We start from the raw sequence: 14,135 nt of genomic DNA on the forward strand, positions 1-14,135 counted from the left end.
AAAAAAGCCAAAAAAATCATTACTTCTAGACCTCAGGCCAGGAACATTCGGGGGTGTCTGTGCTGGGACTCTGTTTTTAGCAGCGTGGACTTTTTTACACTAACAAATGGTTTATTGCACCCATTTCTCGCTGGCACTCGAAGACTTTTTCATCTCTGCCCCATTCTTCCCCATCCCACTGAATTGAAGCCCGTGTAAAAGTATTTTGTGGGTTTTACCGCAAAGACTGAGAGGAGTTCGAAGGTCTCTGAGGTGCTCTGCTCAACGCTGTCACCCCCAACCCCCATTACCTGTCCCCCCCAGCTCCAGGACGGGACGGGACCGTCCCAGCGGGAGGTGAGGCCAGGACCCACGGCAAGTGCTGCGTAAAAGTCTGTCCAACCTCATTAACTGTCACGGGTAACAATACCAAGCTGGCAATAAAGGCAATTTTGAGCCTGTTGGCCATTAATCACCGCCTGACAGTTGTGAATAGAGGTGGAAAAACTCTGTCCCCGCAGTTCCTGCTTTGGCGTTTAAGGTTACCTCTGTGTGCAGCCTGCAGGGAGCAGTGGGGCGGAAAGCTCGCACCCGCCAGTCCCCATCCCTGTCCCCATCCCATCCCATTCGATCCCCATCTCCATCCCATTTCCATCCCCACCCCATCCCATTTGATCCCCATCCCCAACTCCATCTCCATCCCATTTCATCCCATCCCTGTCCCCCAGTGCTCCCAGCATGTCCCTGCTCTCCTCCCCAGGCTTGGCCACTCCTAGGGAAGCTGCTCTGAAAGGCAAACCCGGCACTTCGCTAACCACGGGGCCTAATAGCAATTTAATAAGGTGTTGGGAAAGTGCCTCGAAGTCAAAGCGAGCGCTGTGTGCACGGAGTGCCATCGTAGCTCCCGGCTGCCCAAGCACCCCCAGAGCTGGGGCTGGATGTGGCACTCTGCAGTGGGACATTAGTGGGGGCCCAGGGCTGAAAAGGCATAAAAACCCGATTTGGGTTGGATGGGGAGGAGACACAGAGCTGTTTCCCAGCCTGATCCTAAGGAGCCAGAGAGGCTCGAGGGGCTGCAGGACAATACGGGGTGCCCCCGCTGCCTTGCGCCAGGGTTTTGAAAGGGAAAGAAGGTGGGGAGAGGGAGGGCGCGGGGGGAGAATACTTAACAAATTAAGTCTATCGAACGTTATTTGCAGATTACGGTGCAGAATTGTGTTAAAGTATGTCCGGGCTCGTTACATGTCAGCGCTAACAATACAGCACTTGGCAATCAAGGCAGTTCTCTGGCGCTGGCCATTAATCATCCCCTGACAGTCCTGAGCTGGAAACGAGGAAACTGCTCACATGTGCTAGATGCACCTATTTACCCGCGCTGTAATCACGGCAGGAAAAGTTTTCTTTGACTCCCTGCCTGCCCAAGCCTTGCTGGCGGGGCGATAAGCAGAAGGGTCCTGGTCCTTATTTCATGTCCCAGCTATTTCGAGGGGCACGGGGGCACGCGGAGAACACGGTTTGCATTTCAGCTCTGCCGCAGTGGGACACCTCATGCCCCAAGGGAGCATCTCCCCTGGTTCCTGGGTACTGCGTTTTGGAGGTGCTGCTCACCACAGGGATTTGGCTTTTTAGGGCTGGCCCAGGGGGGGCCATGTGGGGGGGAATGAGCGCAGAGCGGAGCTCGCCCCGCAGACGCCAGCGCCGTGGCTGGGTGCCAGGGTGCCAGGTCACCCTCCCAGGAAATAAAGGAGCAATGTGTCCAGCCCCCCCCCCCCCAGTGCTGTTTTCTAAGGGGAAATGATTAATGGTGCTTGGAAACCACAATTCATCCCGGGAAAGAAAGTAGATTTACCCAAAACATGCGTGAGAATTAGCGTGCGGATCGGCTCCGAGGCAGAGGCGGGGAAGTTCTGGGTGAACAGAGCCCGACTGTGCTGGGGAAAAGCCCTGGCCGGAGACTTTGCGGCGACGGCGGGGCGGGAGCAGGGCCTGGGTGCCCACGGGCCATCGGGGTGGCTTTGCTCCCCGTCTGGTGGCAGCACAGAGGGTCACGGTGGAGGAGAAAGGAGATCTCAGCCATAGGACCCCTGACAAGGGGCCCCTGCCAGGGGATGGATGGCGCTGGTGGGACCCAAACGGCTCGTCCCCAAATGTCCCCCTGGTACCAGGGACCATGGAGAAGCAGGAGAGGATTTGCACCAAAACCCAGCAGATTTCCTGACTGTAAATGCCAAATGTTTTAGCAAAAGCTGATTTTCAGGCACGGGGGAATAGCCTCACCCTGCTCGTGCCCAGGGGAACCACGGGGATGAGTGGGGTGGAGCTGGGGTGCAGCGAGCATCGAGCCATCACCGCGACGCTCTGGCTGTCCCCGTGGCACTGGGCTGCAGGAACCCTCGGAGAGGGGCAGAAGGTGCCTTTCCTCCACAGCACATCCTGATGTATCTGCCAGCATGCTGCAGGAGCGAGGCACGGGCCAGCGGGTTAGGAATTGCTTTAAAGGGTTGTCAGGCATGAGTCCTGACCGGGATCCAAGCAGCTGCACTCTCCCCACAAACTGTGCAATGTTGGGCTGGGGACAAGAGCAGCCAGGGAAGGGGACGGGCTCCCTTGGAAGGAATTCGGGACGGGTGGCGTGGATTTATGGCCCGATCCCGGGGATAAAAACAACAGTCTCTGGTCTGGATCAAGGCAGCGGCCACGCGCGGTCCTGTCCCAGCGAGCGGAGGTGCTCAGAAAGGGCTTCGGGCGGCTGATTTATTTGTGGGATTCCGGGAAGGGCTGGGGAAGCCTCGGAGAGGTGCTGAAGCCCAGGTCAGGAGTCAGCGGTGTCTCGGTGATATATTTAGAGCGGGATAATGCGAGTGACAGGAGGAAAAAAAAATAAAGCTCCGTGGAGGAGGTGCAGATACATTCCCTTGGCCGGGGAGTTACTGGATGATCTGAGCCAGGGAACAGATAGTTGGATTTCCCTGGTTTCTCCCTTCAAATAAATCACAACTCCAGAGCCCTTTAAACTCTGCAATATGATCTGTTCCAATAAGGAAGGGAATGAAAGGCTGCGTCTCTCTGGAAGCGTCCAGAGCCATAAATCTACTATGTACAAACACATACCAGATTTCCAAGTGCATTTATTTTATTGTATTGTTTTAACAGAAAAATCAAACTGCAATAAACTCAGTCCCTCATTAGCTGTCTCTGTGTCCTGGCCAAACGCTGCTAACGAATAAAATCAGGACAAAGGAATGTGGCTGTCGGTCAAGAGCCCGGCCGGGCGCTGACCCCCCGAAAAGCGATTCCCTGCAGCGGGGCAGCCGGGGGATGCGAGGGGCCGGATCCTGCCCTGCTTATGGCCAGGGCTGTGCTGGGTTTGGCTGCTCCGAGTCCCTTTCTGGCCAGCTCCGCAGGGTTTTCTGCACTGGTTTGCAGTGGACCTGGCTGTGCCGAGCCCCAGTTTGGGCAGGGGCATGCGTCCCCCTGCCCCAGCCCCCTGTGTGCGGCTGCTTGCAGAAGTGCTGGTGAAGCACGGGGCAAACGCTCCCCGGGCTGGCAGTCGGGGCAGTTTCAGGGCTGTTGGTCATTAATCATCCCCTGACAGTCCTGCAGGGGCCAGCCACACCAGCAGAGCTCCCTGGGGATGGGAGAGCCCAGGGAGGGGACGCGCTGGCACGGTGCTTTGGGTTTTCCCAGGAGGGGGGTCCAAACCCAAGCCTCCACCCCGCAGGACCCCTCTGGGCTCCGCTGTCCCCAGCAGCACCACCACGCCTCGTCCCTCACAGCCGGTCTTTTCACGCCTTGTCAGCAAGCACCATTTTGGGCTTAAAAACCAGAAACGAGGACAGAAGCAGGGGTGGAGGGCGGGGGGTGGCAGGGGCACGGAGCAGAGGGGGCCGGGCACGGAGCGGTGCTGAGTGCAGGAGGTGCAGCACCTCGGGCTGATCCTGGAAAAAAGGAAAAGGAAGGCAGAGCCGCCCGGGAGGGAACGAGGCGGCTGTCCCCCAGATTTATGGAGCCGCAGTGGCCGGGGAGCCCCCCCAGCGCCTGAGCCCTGCCTCAGCCCACAGAGAAATTCTTTACTTATTGAATCACATTTGTCATCCCTAAATACATATGCAGGCCCGTGTTTCTGAATCCATAAACATCTTTAACTAACTCCGCTCAGCTAGGCCTCTTTCAGCAGTAATTTATATTTAACTTTTTCCATATGCGGGGCCTGTCGCGTTGGTGTCATTTCCGGGAAGGCCGGGGGGGCGCGGGGGGCGGCGTGCTTGGGGCTGCTGGAGCAGCCCGGCTGCTGGCACGGCGCGAGAAATCCACCCGGCAGAGCCAGTGCTCATTAATCATTTGAACTACCAAACTGCCAGCTCCTTTCAAGATCTTTCAAGAAGTGTTTTCACCCAAAATAGAGTTGAAAACGCGCCGGGCCCTACTTTCAGAGTCTCATCCATCTGGCCATTATGGGGAGTGTCAGGCGGCTCTGACAGACAAGGCTGCTCTGTTCGAGGGGCCCCCGGCTCCCGCAACCTGTCACAGCGCGGGGCTGAGCGCGCCTGACAGCTCCATTTGTACCTACAGAAGAGATAAAAGCGCCCTCGCTGCGCCGGGCGGCGGCGAGGGATGAGCGGGGGCACCCCAGGGTGCTGGCGGCATCCCCCATACCCCACTTTGTCTCAGGAGAAACCCAGCCCCTGTCCCCAAAATCCTGTCATCGAGTTGTGCCGGCTGCTTGGGCGATGGGCATCGTGCATGGGGTGGGCTGTGGGGCTCAGAGCCCCCTCCTGTGGTGCTGCAGCCCCGCGCCCTGGCACCGAGCATCCCGGCACCGAGCATCCCCTGCAAAACCACCCGGGGCCCCGTCCCTGCTGGAGGCTGAGCCCCCCTCCAGCTCCCTCCCCGCTGGCTGTGCGCAGCCCCCAAGTGTGAGCGGCGTGAGTCAGCCCCCAAAAATAACACTGCGGGTCCTGGTGCTACGAGACCTTCCTCCAGGCTGCGGCTCTTTCTCACGCAGAGGATGCAGCAGCGCAGCGGGAGGCTCCTGGGGACCTCGAGCTCTTCTCGCAGCTCTCCTGGGGAGAAACCCCTCTGGACCCCGACCTGGGGTTTGCTCCTTGCTCTTGGACAGGCACAGCCAGAACGGTTTGGGAAGCAGCGAAGTGGCAACCGAGGGCACAACACATTTCTGCAGCTGGAGGAGCAGGCGAGGCGCGCAGCGAGCGAACGCTTCCCGAGCAGTTGTTCCTAATCTGAAATTCAGCCAGAGCCTGAGAAACGTGCATAAACACCAGAAGGCACGGAGGTCTTTTCAGCTCCATTCCTCGGTGGTAAATTCCTGTTCCCACCCCTGCCTCGCAAGGGTTTGTTATCTGGGGTGGGTTGAGCAATAATTTTCTTAAAAACATGAGGTTGCTCCACGCCTGTGACAAATCAGCGGCTCGGCGCGAGCACGGCTCGCGCTTTGGTTCATGTCAGAGACATTTTCCACAGAACATGACTCTTTCCACCTTGGAAGCCGGACCTGGCCGCCGTCCCTCTGCACCCCACGGACGTCACTGAGGCTGTGCAGAGAACTGGAACAGAAAGCCGTGAAGGTAACAATTGCTCCAGCAGAAACAATTAGTCACTTTTACAGGAGCTCTGCCCAGCAAAGCTCCCAGGCTCGGCGCTGGGTTCGCAGCCAAGGCTGCAGTTACCAGCCCCATCCGAGCGAGGCTGCGAGCGGGGACAGCCCCGTCACCGCACCGCGGGCACGAGAGGGCCGATTGTCCCCAAGTGCTGGCAGCAGAAGGGGTCCTGTCACCACGCTCAGCTGGGGGAAGGCAGGAGAGGGGCACAGCAGAAGCCAGCTCTGGATTGCAGCAAGCGAGCGTGCCAGGAAAGAGCAAGGCAGCAAATTGTTCAAATGCTTCCATCTCCCCTCGCCTCTGCCCCAGGGAGAGGAGTGTGGTGAAGGCGGCGAGGGCGGCATCTCAGCAGAAAGCTCCAGCACGATTTGAAGTGCTTCAGTCCCCTCTTCTGTCCTCTGCTCTCCAGAGCCACCTGCCCATGGGGTGAGCACTCACCAAGGGCAGGCACCGAGCACCCCGGGCTCCTGCAGGTCCCTTTCTCCCTGGCAGCAGCGTCTCCTCCTCTTGGTGAGGCACCAGTGGGGACCGGCATCGCCCCACAGCCCGGCTGCTGGATGGGGTCTCAGGAGGGTGCTGTGGGGTGGCCGATGGAGATCCTCGAGCCGCTGCCACAAGTCCTCTTGCAAACACGGTGAGGAAAACCAGGCCATTTGGGTTCTCCGATCCGGCAGGGTGCCCACGGTCGGGCTGCAGGAGGCCTGATTTATGGGCGCTTATAAAACCAGCCGAGGCTGCTGCGTCTGCTCGCCAGATGCCAGGGACGCTGCGTGTCCTGCAGCCGCCGCCTGCTTGTTGGGCCGTGAGGGCTCCAGGTGCCAGCAGGGACCATCCCGGTGTTCGGCACCACGAGGTGCTGGATGTGCCACCCTGCTCGGTCCCCACGTTGCCATCACTTTGCTGGTGCAGCATCAGCTCTCAGCATCTTGCCACGGCACCTCCGGGGTCGCTCTGTCTGCGGGGAGGTCGCATTCCCCCCGTCCCATCCCGTGCACGGTGCTGGAAGGTGGGGTGAAGTCATGGCAAAGCTGCTCCGGGAGGTTTCCATAAACGCTGTGTTAGAAAACATTATGGTCTGTGGAAATCTGTTTGTTATTGTGAGTTGAGCTCAAGGAATACACTCTGTAAACTAAGCTGTCAGCCGAGCGTCTCCCCCAGCATTCTCCAGCGAGCGTTTAGCTGAAACATTTGTGTATACAGAATTACGACTCTTCAGTTATTCATCATGATAATAAACAGAGAGATAACTATTAACCATGCATCACAGTAATGAACAGTATCACTTACACGCGCGCCGGTGTAAATCTGAGCGAGCGGGGCCGCGCTTTGCAGGGAGCCAGCGCGGGCACAGCTCCGCCACGGGACCGGGGCAGCCCAACAGTGCCCCGGTGCCAATGGTGGTGCTGAGCAGGAGCAGACACTGCAGGAGGTGGCAGGAGCCACGGCCACGTACGGTCACCCTGGGTGCTTCCCATGCTGCTGCCAGCACAAAACGGGTGTCCTGTTATGGGGAAGGTGCTGGTGCATCCCCGCTGCAAGCAGGTGCTGGTGCCGCCGGGAGGATTCGTGCCACGCACCGGGTTTTGGGCAGCGAAGTGACAGCAGTGGCTCCTCAGCAGTCTTACAAAGCCCCGTGAAAGCCTTCTCCCATTCTCTGCAGCTTTCCAGGCCGTTGGGCACCCTCTGTCTGCTCCCGTGTGCTCCTCTGCCTTTGGGGCTCTCTGAGCACCTCGATGTCCTCGCTCTTCTCCACGCGCCTCCTCTCGCTGGTGCTCTCCTGCTACTGACATTGCCTGGAGGCAAACCACAGGACACCCCTTTATGCTCCTGAGCCCTTCTCCCTTTGCTCCCCCTCCATCCCCCCATCTCCAAGCTCGCTCTGCACAGCCCTAGCCCCAGCCAGGGGGGCTCAAGGGGACGCTTCCCCCTGGGAAGGTTCCTGCGGGGCACTGGCAGGGGGACAGGAGATGTCCCCAGCGGGGAGGAAACACAGAGCCTGTATTCTCCAGGGCTTCCACCAGGGCTCAGACGGAAAGAAAAGCTGCTTTATGCAGCCGAGAAACTTCTCATCCACCCACCAGCGCTGCTGCTCCGGCCCTTGCCTCCGCAGCCTGACCTGACCTCCCCTCGGCGGGCACGCACCAGCCCTTGAAGACTTTTGGTGCTCCGCTCTCCGAACCGCTTTGTGCGCCCGCGGGCAGACACCTCCGCACGGGCATCGGGGGGTTGCGTGCCGGAGAGGAAGGAAAAAAACAACAACAAAAAAGAAATAATAATACGGCCTTGCTCTTTCGCTCGCATATTTATTGGGTGGACAGATCGTTTGTGGTCAGATGGGCTTTGGGCTTTACAAACGGGGATATTTATACGGCGCGCAGCACGGCCGGGCTGTTTTGCATGTGCGTCCAAGTCATTCCTTCCCCGGCACAAGGTATAATGTTGCCTTTGTTCAGCTGCCTTCCATGGCCGGGGCAAAGTGGGAGCTCACCGTGCCTTTCAGCCGGAGCCCCCCCTCGGCCGCTCGCACCGAAATCCTGCATGTTTTCCGCTGAAATAGCACACAGTCGCGAAGTGTCCTGACTCCTTCCACACACACTGCGGCCTCAGCAACTGCTGCAATAAATCAATAGGAAAATAGAGGCTGCCAGTTAGACTAAACAAGTGCATTTGCAAGGATTGCTAACCCTCATTAATCACTCTGACAGTCCTAAAAACACATTTCCCCTTTAATGACTGTATTTGGATAATCAGTGCTTTTTCCTCCTCAGTCAGAGCCGGGGTAACTGACAGCTGGTGTTATTATAGCCGTCCACGGGAGAGCGCTGGGATCAGGGTCACCTGAGAGTCAACCGCTGGAGGTCTCTTGCAATTCAGGGCTAGCTGGAAAAGTTGTTGTTATGCAATAAGGAGGAGAGCTGCTCGCTGCCAACGCAGCCTCAAACACACATTTCCCGTGTCCTAACACCCACCTGTGTTATCCGAGCCCCAGCCCGCTCCCGGCCCTCCCTATCCCACCTCCTGCCCCAAAAAGCACCCCCTGCCAGCCGGCTTTGAAAGGCCCTTTCTTGCTGCTCCGCGCTCCCTTTAGGTGACTTTTGCTTCCCGGGGAGGTTTGAAACCTCGCACATTTTTCTGTATAAATGATGCAACACATTAATGCACAGCACATTATGAAAATGGTAATTCAAACCCATACAACTCTAAATTAAGCCATACATTATCCGACCCACTCAGCCATATATTTTGCAGAAAGACAGGATTGAATCAAATCAAACCGAAACTGTGGAGTGCAGGTTGTTAGACAGAATGATTAATAAAGTGCATCCCAGTGCTCTTATTATAAAATGAATTCTGCAGTAACCTGGGCATACATTAGATAGGGAGTTATTTAATATATCGGCAACACAATAATTTCCTAGCAGATAAAGCCCCCGAGTGTCGGCTGCTATCAGATGATACTTTGCAGTGTTTACACATTCTGGCCCCGGTGCTGCAGTCTTTAGGGAGGGGAAAAAATATTCCTCGGGGAGCCGTCTGCACGGCAGGATGCATCTGAGCAGCATCCCGGGCTGCCTGGAGGCGGGGGGAAGGCGCATGGGGCTCGCTTTTGGAGCTGGGAGCATCCCGGTGCGAGGAGGGGTTTGGGGAGCGAGGGGGGACAGACCCCACACCGGTCACCCGGGGCTCTCCCTGCATGCAGGGGGTGCTGCCCACGGACCCCTCGCCCCTGTTCTATGGCAGCATGGCACCGCAGGCACGCTGCGACCCCGCAACCCGAGGCCCAGAGCATCCCCCGAGCATCCGTGGGCATCGCGGCACCGCAGCATCGCCTTCCCTGCCCCGTGGCGCAGGGAGAGCCTGCGCACAGCCCCGCAGCGCTGGCGGCGAGGATGCCTCAAAGCCCAGCAGAACAAAATACCCGCAGCAGGCGTGGGGTTTGGGAGCTGTGGCTGAGGAACCGAGATTTACGCCAGGGACCAGCGGTGTGCCCGAGCGAGGCCGACACCGAGCAGCCTTGCCAGAGGGCTCAGGGCAAAGCCCAGGGAGAGGCGACGCTGCCAAGGGGCAGGGGGGACGTTCAGGGGGACCATCGCGCCTCCAAATGCTCTGCAGCAGCAGGGATCGAAGCACAGAAGCTATCTGGCAGCGCCTTGGCCTGCCACCCTGTCCCTCTGCGGGGAGCACCCGCTGCCATGCCCAAAACCTCCTCGCACCCAGCCCGGTTCTGCAAACCCGCGGCCCTCATCCTGCCAACACCGCCAGCGACTCCGCAGGCAGACCCAGCGCAAAGCCAGACCCGAGCTCCGGCCCCAGCGGGGTAACCACAGACCCACAAAACTGCTCCCTGCATCCTGGAGGGCTCGGGATTGGGGCTGCCCACCCCTCCGAGGGGTCACCGGACCCCGGCCTCCCCATTTCCAGCGACCGAGCCCCGGCCACCGCCCACCCTCCGGCCACGCGCCCGCGGCCGCGCTCGGAGGAGCGGGCAGAAAAATAAAAATCTCACTGGCAAAGCGAGCCCCCGTGCTAAGCGCATTATTTTTCAGCTCAAAGGACACAAAGGAATTTCAACGCGGGGCATAAGGCAACGTAGAGAAGGCAATTAACTGGGATTAATTGCATGACTCACCCAAAACGCAACAGGAGCAAAGCACTCAACAGCAGAGAGCAGCCGTGTGGGGCAGCACGGGGGGCTTCACGGGGGGCAGCCGGGGGTCCTGCTGCCAGGGTTGGGCTGCGGGTGGAATAACAGCTCGGGGATGGCCCCGAGCAGCGGTGTGGGGTGGGCGCAGCGGGCTGCAGCCCCCCCAGCCCTGCCCGTGCTGCTGCAGGCTCAGCACCCAGCGGGAGCGAGGGGTCTCGGCGCCCCTCGCCAAAACCCACCGAGCTCCTCGCACGGCTGCGATCACGCGGGGAGGGCAGCCCGAGCCTGCCCCACACGAGGTGCAGGAGCGGGACTGGGGGTGCGTCAGGCTGCAGCCCCCAGCCCCAAAACCCAGCCCCTCCGGTGGGCACAGCACCGCGACCTCTGCGCCCGGGGGTCTCGGGGAGGAACGGGACCGGGGGGCTCTTGGCACCGCTTTCAGCTCCGCCGCCTTCTCCAACCACCCCCGCGCCCCCCCGGCGCTCCGCTCCCTCGGGACCCCGACCTCGGGCCCCCCCCGCTCCGCAGCCCGGCGGCACCCAGCGCTCAGCACCCCGAGCTCAGCACCCAGCACCCGCCCCCGCCGCAGCCCCCCCCCCGGCCGCCGCCGCCGCTAGATGGGGCTCGGAGCTCGGCGCTCGGCGGCCCCGGAGCCCTGCGGCGGGTGCGGGGAGCACGGAGCCCCGGGGGGGGGGGGGGATGGAAGAGAGCACACACCACAGGGTGAATATAACCAAGTATTCATTTATTAACAAAATAAGACTTACCAAGCCGGAGCTCTAGGCACCCGAAATGCTCGCAGCCCTCCCGCGGCGGGGCTGGGGCTGGGGGCGGCCCCGCGCCCGTCGCTGCTCCGTCCTCGGGGGGGGGGGGGCCCGGGCCCGGTGCCGGTGCCGGTGCCGGGGGGGGTGGCCGGGCGCTGCCCGGGGGTGCCGCTGCTGGGCGAGGGGCGGCACGGCCGGGGCTGCTCCCGTCCTTCCACCCGCGGCCACCCCCGTCCCCAAAACACATCGCAAAAAAAAAAAAACAAAACCAAAAAAATCAAAAATTAAAAATTAAAAAAAAAAAATTACATCTGTTAACTTTACAAATGGAAACTGAATCCCAGAACGATAAACGAGGAGGGGGAGGAGGAAGAAACGTTCTCTTTTTTTTTTTTTTTTCCTTGTGTGTCAGGAGTCATGCAAGAATTTCTCAGGGGGGAAATTAAGAAGGGGAAGAAAAAAAAAATCAAAAGAAACAGAAGGGAAAAATAAAAGCCCCACACCTGCAAAGTAAAGAATTTTTTTTTTTCTTTTTTTTTCTTTTTTTTTTTTTTGGACACAGACTTTTTGCATACCATTGATTCATTGGTGGATTAATGCACTTATATTCCCAGCTTTAAGCTAACATACAGTAAATAAATACACAGTCCAAGGAGGGAGCGGGGAGCTCGGGCAAGGAGGAGACCGGAGGAGGGGAAGGGGCTGCCGTAGTTACTGGTATCCGAGTGCAGAAGCTGAAGTTAGTCTTTGGCCGTAGAGCGCGTACGGGGAGTAGTAAGGTCCGGCGGCCGGCAAGGACGGCACCGGCAGGGCGCCGGCTGTGGGCAAATGGCTCTTGCCGTAGGGGTGGTACCTGTTTAGTCCCAAAGTGTGTGGGCTCCTCAAGGACAGGGAGGCCGGTAACGTGTTGGGGCTCCCGGGGGCGGCGGGCGGGAGGTGGAGGTGGCAGGAGGCCGCGGAGCCCAGCCCGGAGGTAGGGTAACCCGCCAAGAGTTTCTCCGCCCCCGGCAGGGCCGTGTGGGTCCGTAGGTGGGTGAGCAGCTCCTCCGAGGTGGCAAACCTCTTGTCGCAGGGTCCGCTGGCAGACACCCAGTTGCATATGTGGGGCAGGGGGTCGTTCTGCAGCATGAAGCCGTAGGTGTAGAGGGGGTGGCCGGGCAGGCTGGGGGTGCCGCTGGAGGAGAGCGTGGTGTGCACCGAGTGCAGGGGGTGCGTGGGGTACACCAAGGGGTATCCGCTCTTCAGGCTGCCGGGGTCGTGCACGCAGCTGGAGCAGTTGCTGGAGCCCAGGTGCGAGGCGCTGTGGTAGCTCAAGCAGTACGGGTCCCGGCATAATCCCTGCATGAAGGAGGGCGGCGAGGCCCCGGTGAGCGGGCTGGAGCTGGGCGGCTTCCCCGGCAGCCCCAGGGCGCCCGGCAGCTGGCCGCCCACCAGCCCCGGCTTGGTGGGGTCCAGCCCGGGCACGAACTGGGAGGGGTAGCCGGCGTAGGCGCCCACGATGGAGCCGTGGTAGCCGATGCTGGAGGGCGGCAGGGGGAAGACGGAGTGGCCGGGCTTGTAGGGGGACACGGGGGCCACATGGCCGGCGGGCGGCAGGGCGGGCGGCTCCGACTTGCGGCCCGAGGGGGGCTCGCCGTGCGCCCCGGGCTCGGCCGCTCCGCGCCCCAGCGCGCCGCCCGCCCCGTCGGGGCTGGGTTTGGCCGCCTCGGGCTCCTTCTTCTCCTCGGCGCCCTTGGGCTCGGCGTGCTGCGGGGAGGCGCCGCGGGAGCCACCGGGCGAGGCGGAGGCGGCGGCGGCGGCGTGCGGGGGGAACGGCGGGCAGGCGGCGCTGGGCACCCGAAAGCCGGCCTTGTCCGCGCCGCCCTCCTTGCGCGGCTCCGCGCCGCCCTTGGAGTAGGGCTTGAAGCTGGATTTGTCCTCGGGGGGCGCGTCCCCCCCCGGCGGCTTGAGGGCGGCGGGGCGGGCGGAGGGCTCCTTGTCGGCGGCGGGCAGCCCGGCGGCGGCCACGGCGTTGAGCTTGGAGGAGGGCGGCGGGTCGGGTTTGCCGATCTGCGAGCAGGTCTGGGCCAGCAGCGCCAGCGGGCTCTTCTTGGCGTCCAGCTGCGGGCGGAGCGGAGCGCGGCGCCGGTCAGGGGGGGCCCCCGACGGCGCCCCCCGGCCGGCCCCCCCCCCACCATCGCTGCGCCCCCCCCCTCCCCTTCCCTCCCTCACCGCGGGGCCGGCGGGCGCCGAGCCAGGGCGCGGGGAAGGGAAGGGAGAGGAGGGGAAGGGAAGGAGAGGGAGGGAAGGGAAAGGAAGGGCAGGGAGGGAAGGGAAGGGAAGGGAAGAGAAGGGGGGTACGGGGCGGGGGGCCGCGGCCGGCCGGGAGGGAGGGAGCCGGGCACGGGCGGCACCGGGGGGTCCGGGGGGCGGCCGGGGGGAGCGGGCAGGGGGGGAGCCGGGGCCGCGGGGGCGTCGGGCACTGACCTCGATGGGGCTGACGGGCGTGGAGGAGAGCGGCTGGAGGTACTCGGGGTGCAGGAGGTGGCCGCTGTGGGCGCTGAGCATCTTCAGGACGCGGATGGGCAGCCGGCTGGCCTGGCGCAGCGGGTCGGCGGGGGGCGGCCGGGGCGACGGGGCGCCCGCGGCTCCGCGGCTCGGCGGGGTCCTCGGCCGGGGCCCGCCGGGGGCTCCGCTCATTTGGGGCGGGCGGCGGCGGCGGGCGCGCCGGGCTCCGCGGGGCCGGGCCGGGCCGGGCGGGCGGCGGAGCGGCGGCGGCGGCGGCCCCGGCGAGACAAAAAACCCTTCCCCTTCCCCACCGACACGTCAAATAGCCCCGATGGCGGCCGCGCTCCGAGGGGGCCGGCGCCGCGCACCAATCCGAGCCCGGCCGGGCCCCCGGGGCGGGGAGAGCCGCCGGTGGGGGGGGCGAGCCGCCGTGCTGCCGCCGCGCCGCCGCGTGGGGGAGAGCCGCCCGGCTCGGCTCGGCATCGCCCGGCTCGCCAAAGCTCGGCATTGCTCAGCTCGGCGTCGCCCGGCTCGGCTCAGCATCGCCCGGCCCGGCTCGGTTCAGCATCGCCCGGCATCCTCCGGCATCCCCCCGGTCCAGCACGGCTCGCCCCGGCACGGCATGACCCAGCTGGGCATCGC

At 62.0% G+C, this 14,135-nt stretch overlaps 1 protein-coding gene across 2 annotated transcripts; it reads right to left on the bottom strand.

The window, feature by feature from the left end:
• Nucleotides 1-8,053: 8,053 nt before the first annotated feature.
• ZNF703 (zinc finger protein 703) lies at nucleotides 8,054-13,826 on the bottom strand. Of its 2 annotated transcripts, XR_014319081.1 has the most exons (3): nucleotides 13,473-13,826; nucleotides 11,010-13,106; nucleotides 8,054-8,210 (listed from the first exon to the last, which is right to left on the bottom strand). XR_014319081.1 is itself a non-coding variant. In XM_082779564.1 (2 exons), exons 1-2 carry the CDS (start codon nucleotides 13,683-13,685, stop codon nucleotides 11,718-11,720), a joined length of 1,602 nt encoding a protein of 533 aa, XP_082635690.1. In that variant the 5' UTR covers nucleotides 13,686-13,826; the 3' UTR covers nucleotides 10,977-11,717. The 2 variants fall into 2 exon arrangements, 1 of the variants encoding a protein (XP_082635690.1); XM_082779564.1 differs by lacking the exon at nucleotides 8,054-8,210 and having other exon boundaries at nucleotides 10,977-13,106.
• Between the last annotated feature and the right edge of the window lie 309 nt (nucleotides 13,827-14,135).

This window comes from Aythya marila, assembly GCF_965140915.1.
Source record: "Aythya marila genome assembly, chromosome: 26".
Lineage (NCBI taxonomy): Eukaryota > Metazoa > Chordata > Aves > Anseriformes > Anatidae > Aythya > Aythya marila.

Excerpts from the sequence above, each read along its gene's own strand:
- ZNF703 (XM_082779564.1), bottom strand. The coding sequence starts at position 13,685 with ATGAGCGGAGCCCCCGGCGGGCCCCGGCCGAGGACCCCGCCGAGCCGC. Across the intron at positions 13,107-13,472 it reads CGCCCGTCAGCCCCATCGAG|CTGGACGCCAAGAAGAGCCC; the intron begins GTCAGTGCCCGA and ends CTCCGCCCGCAG.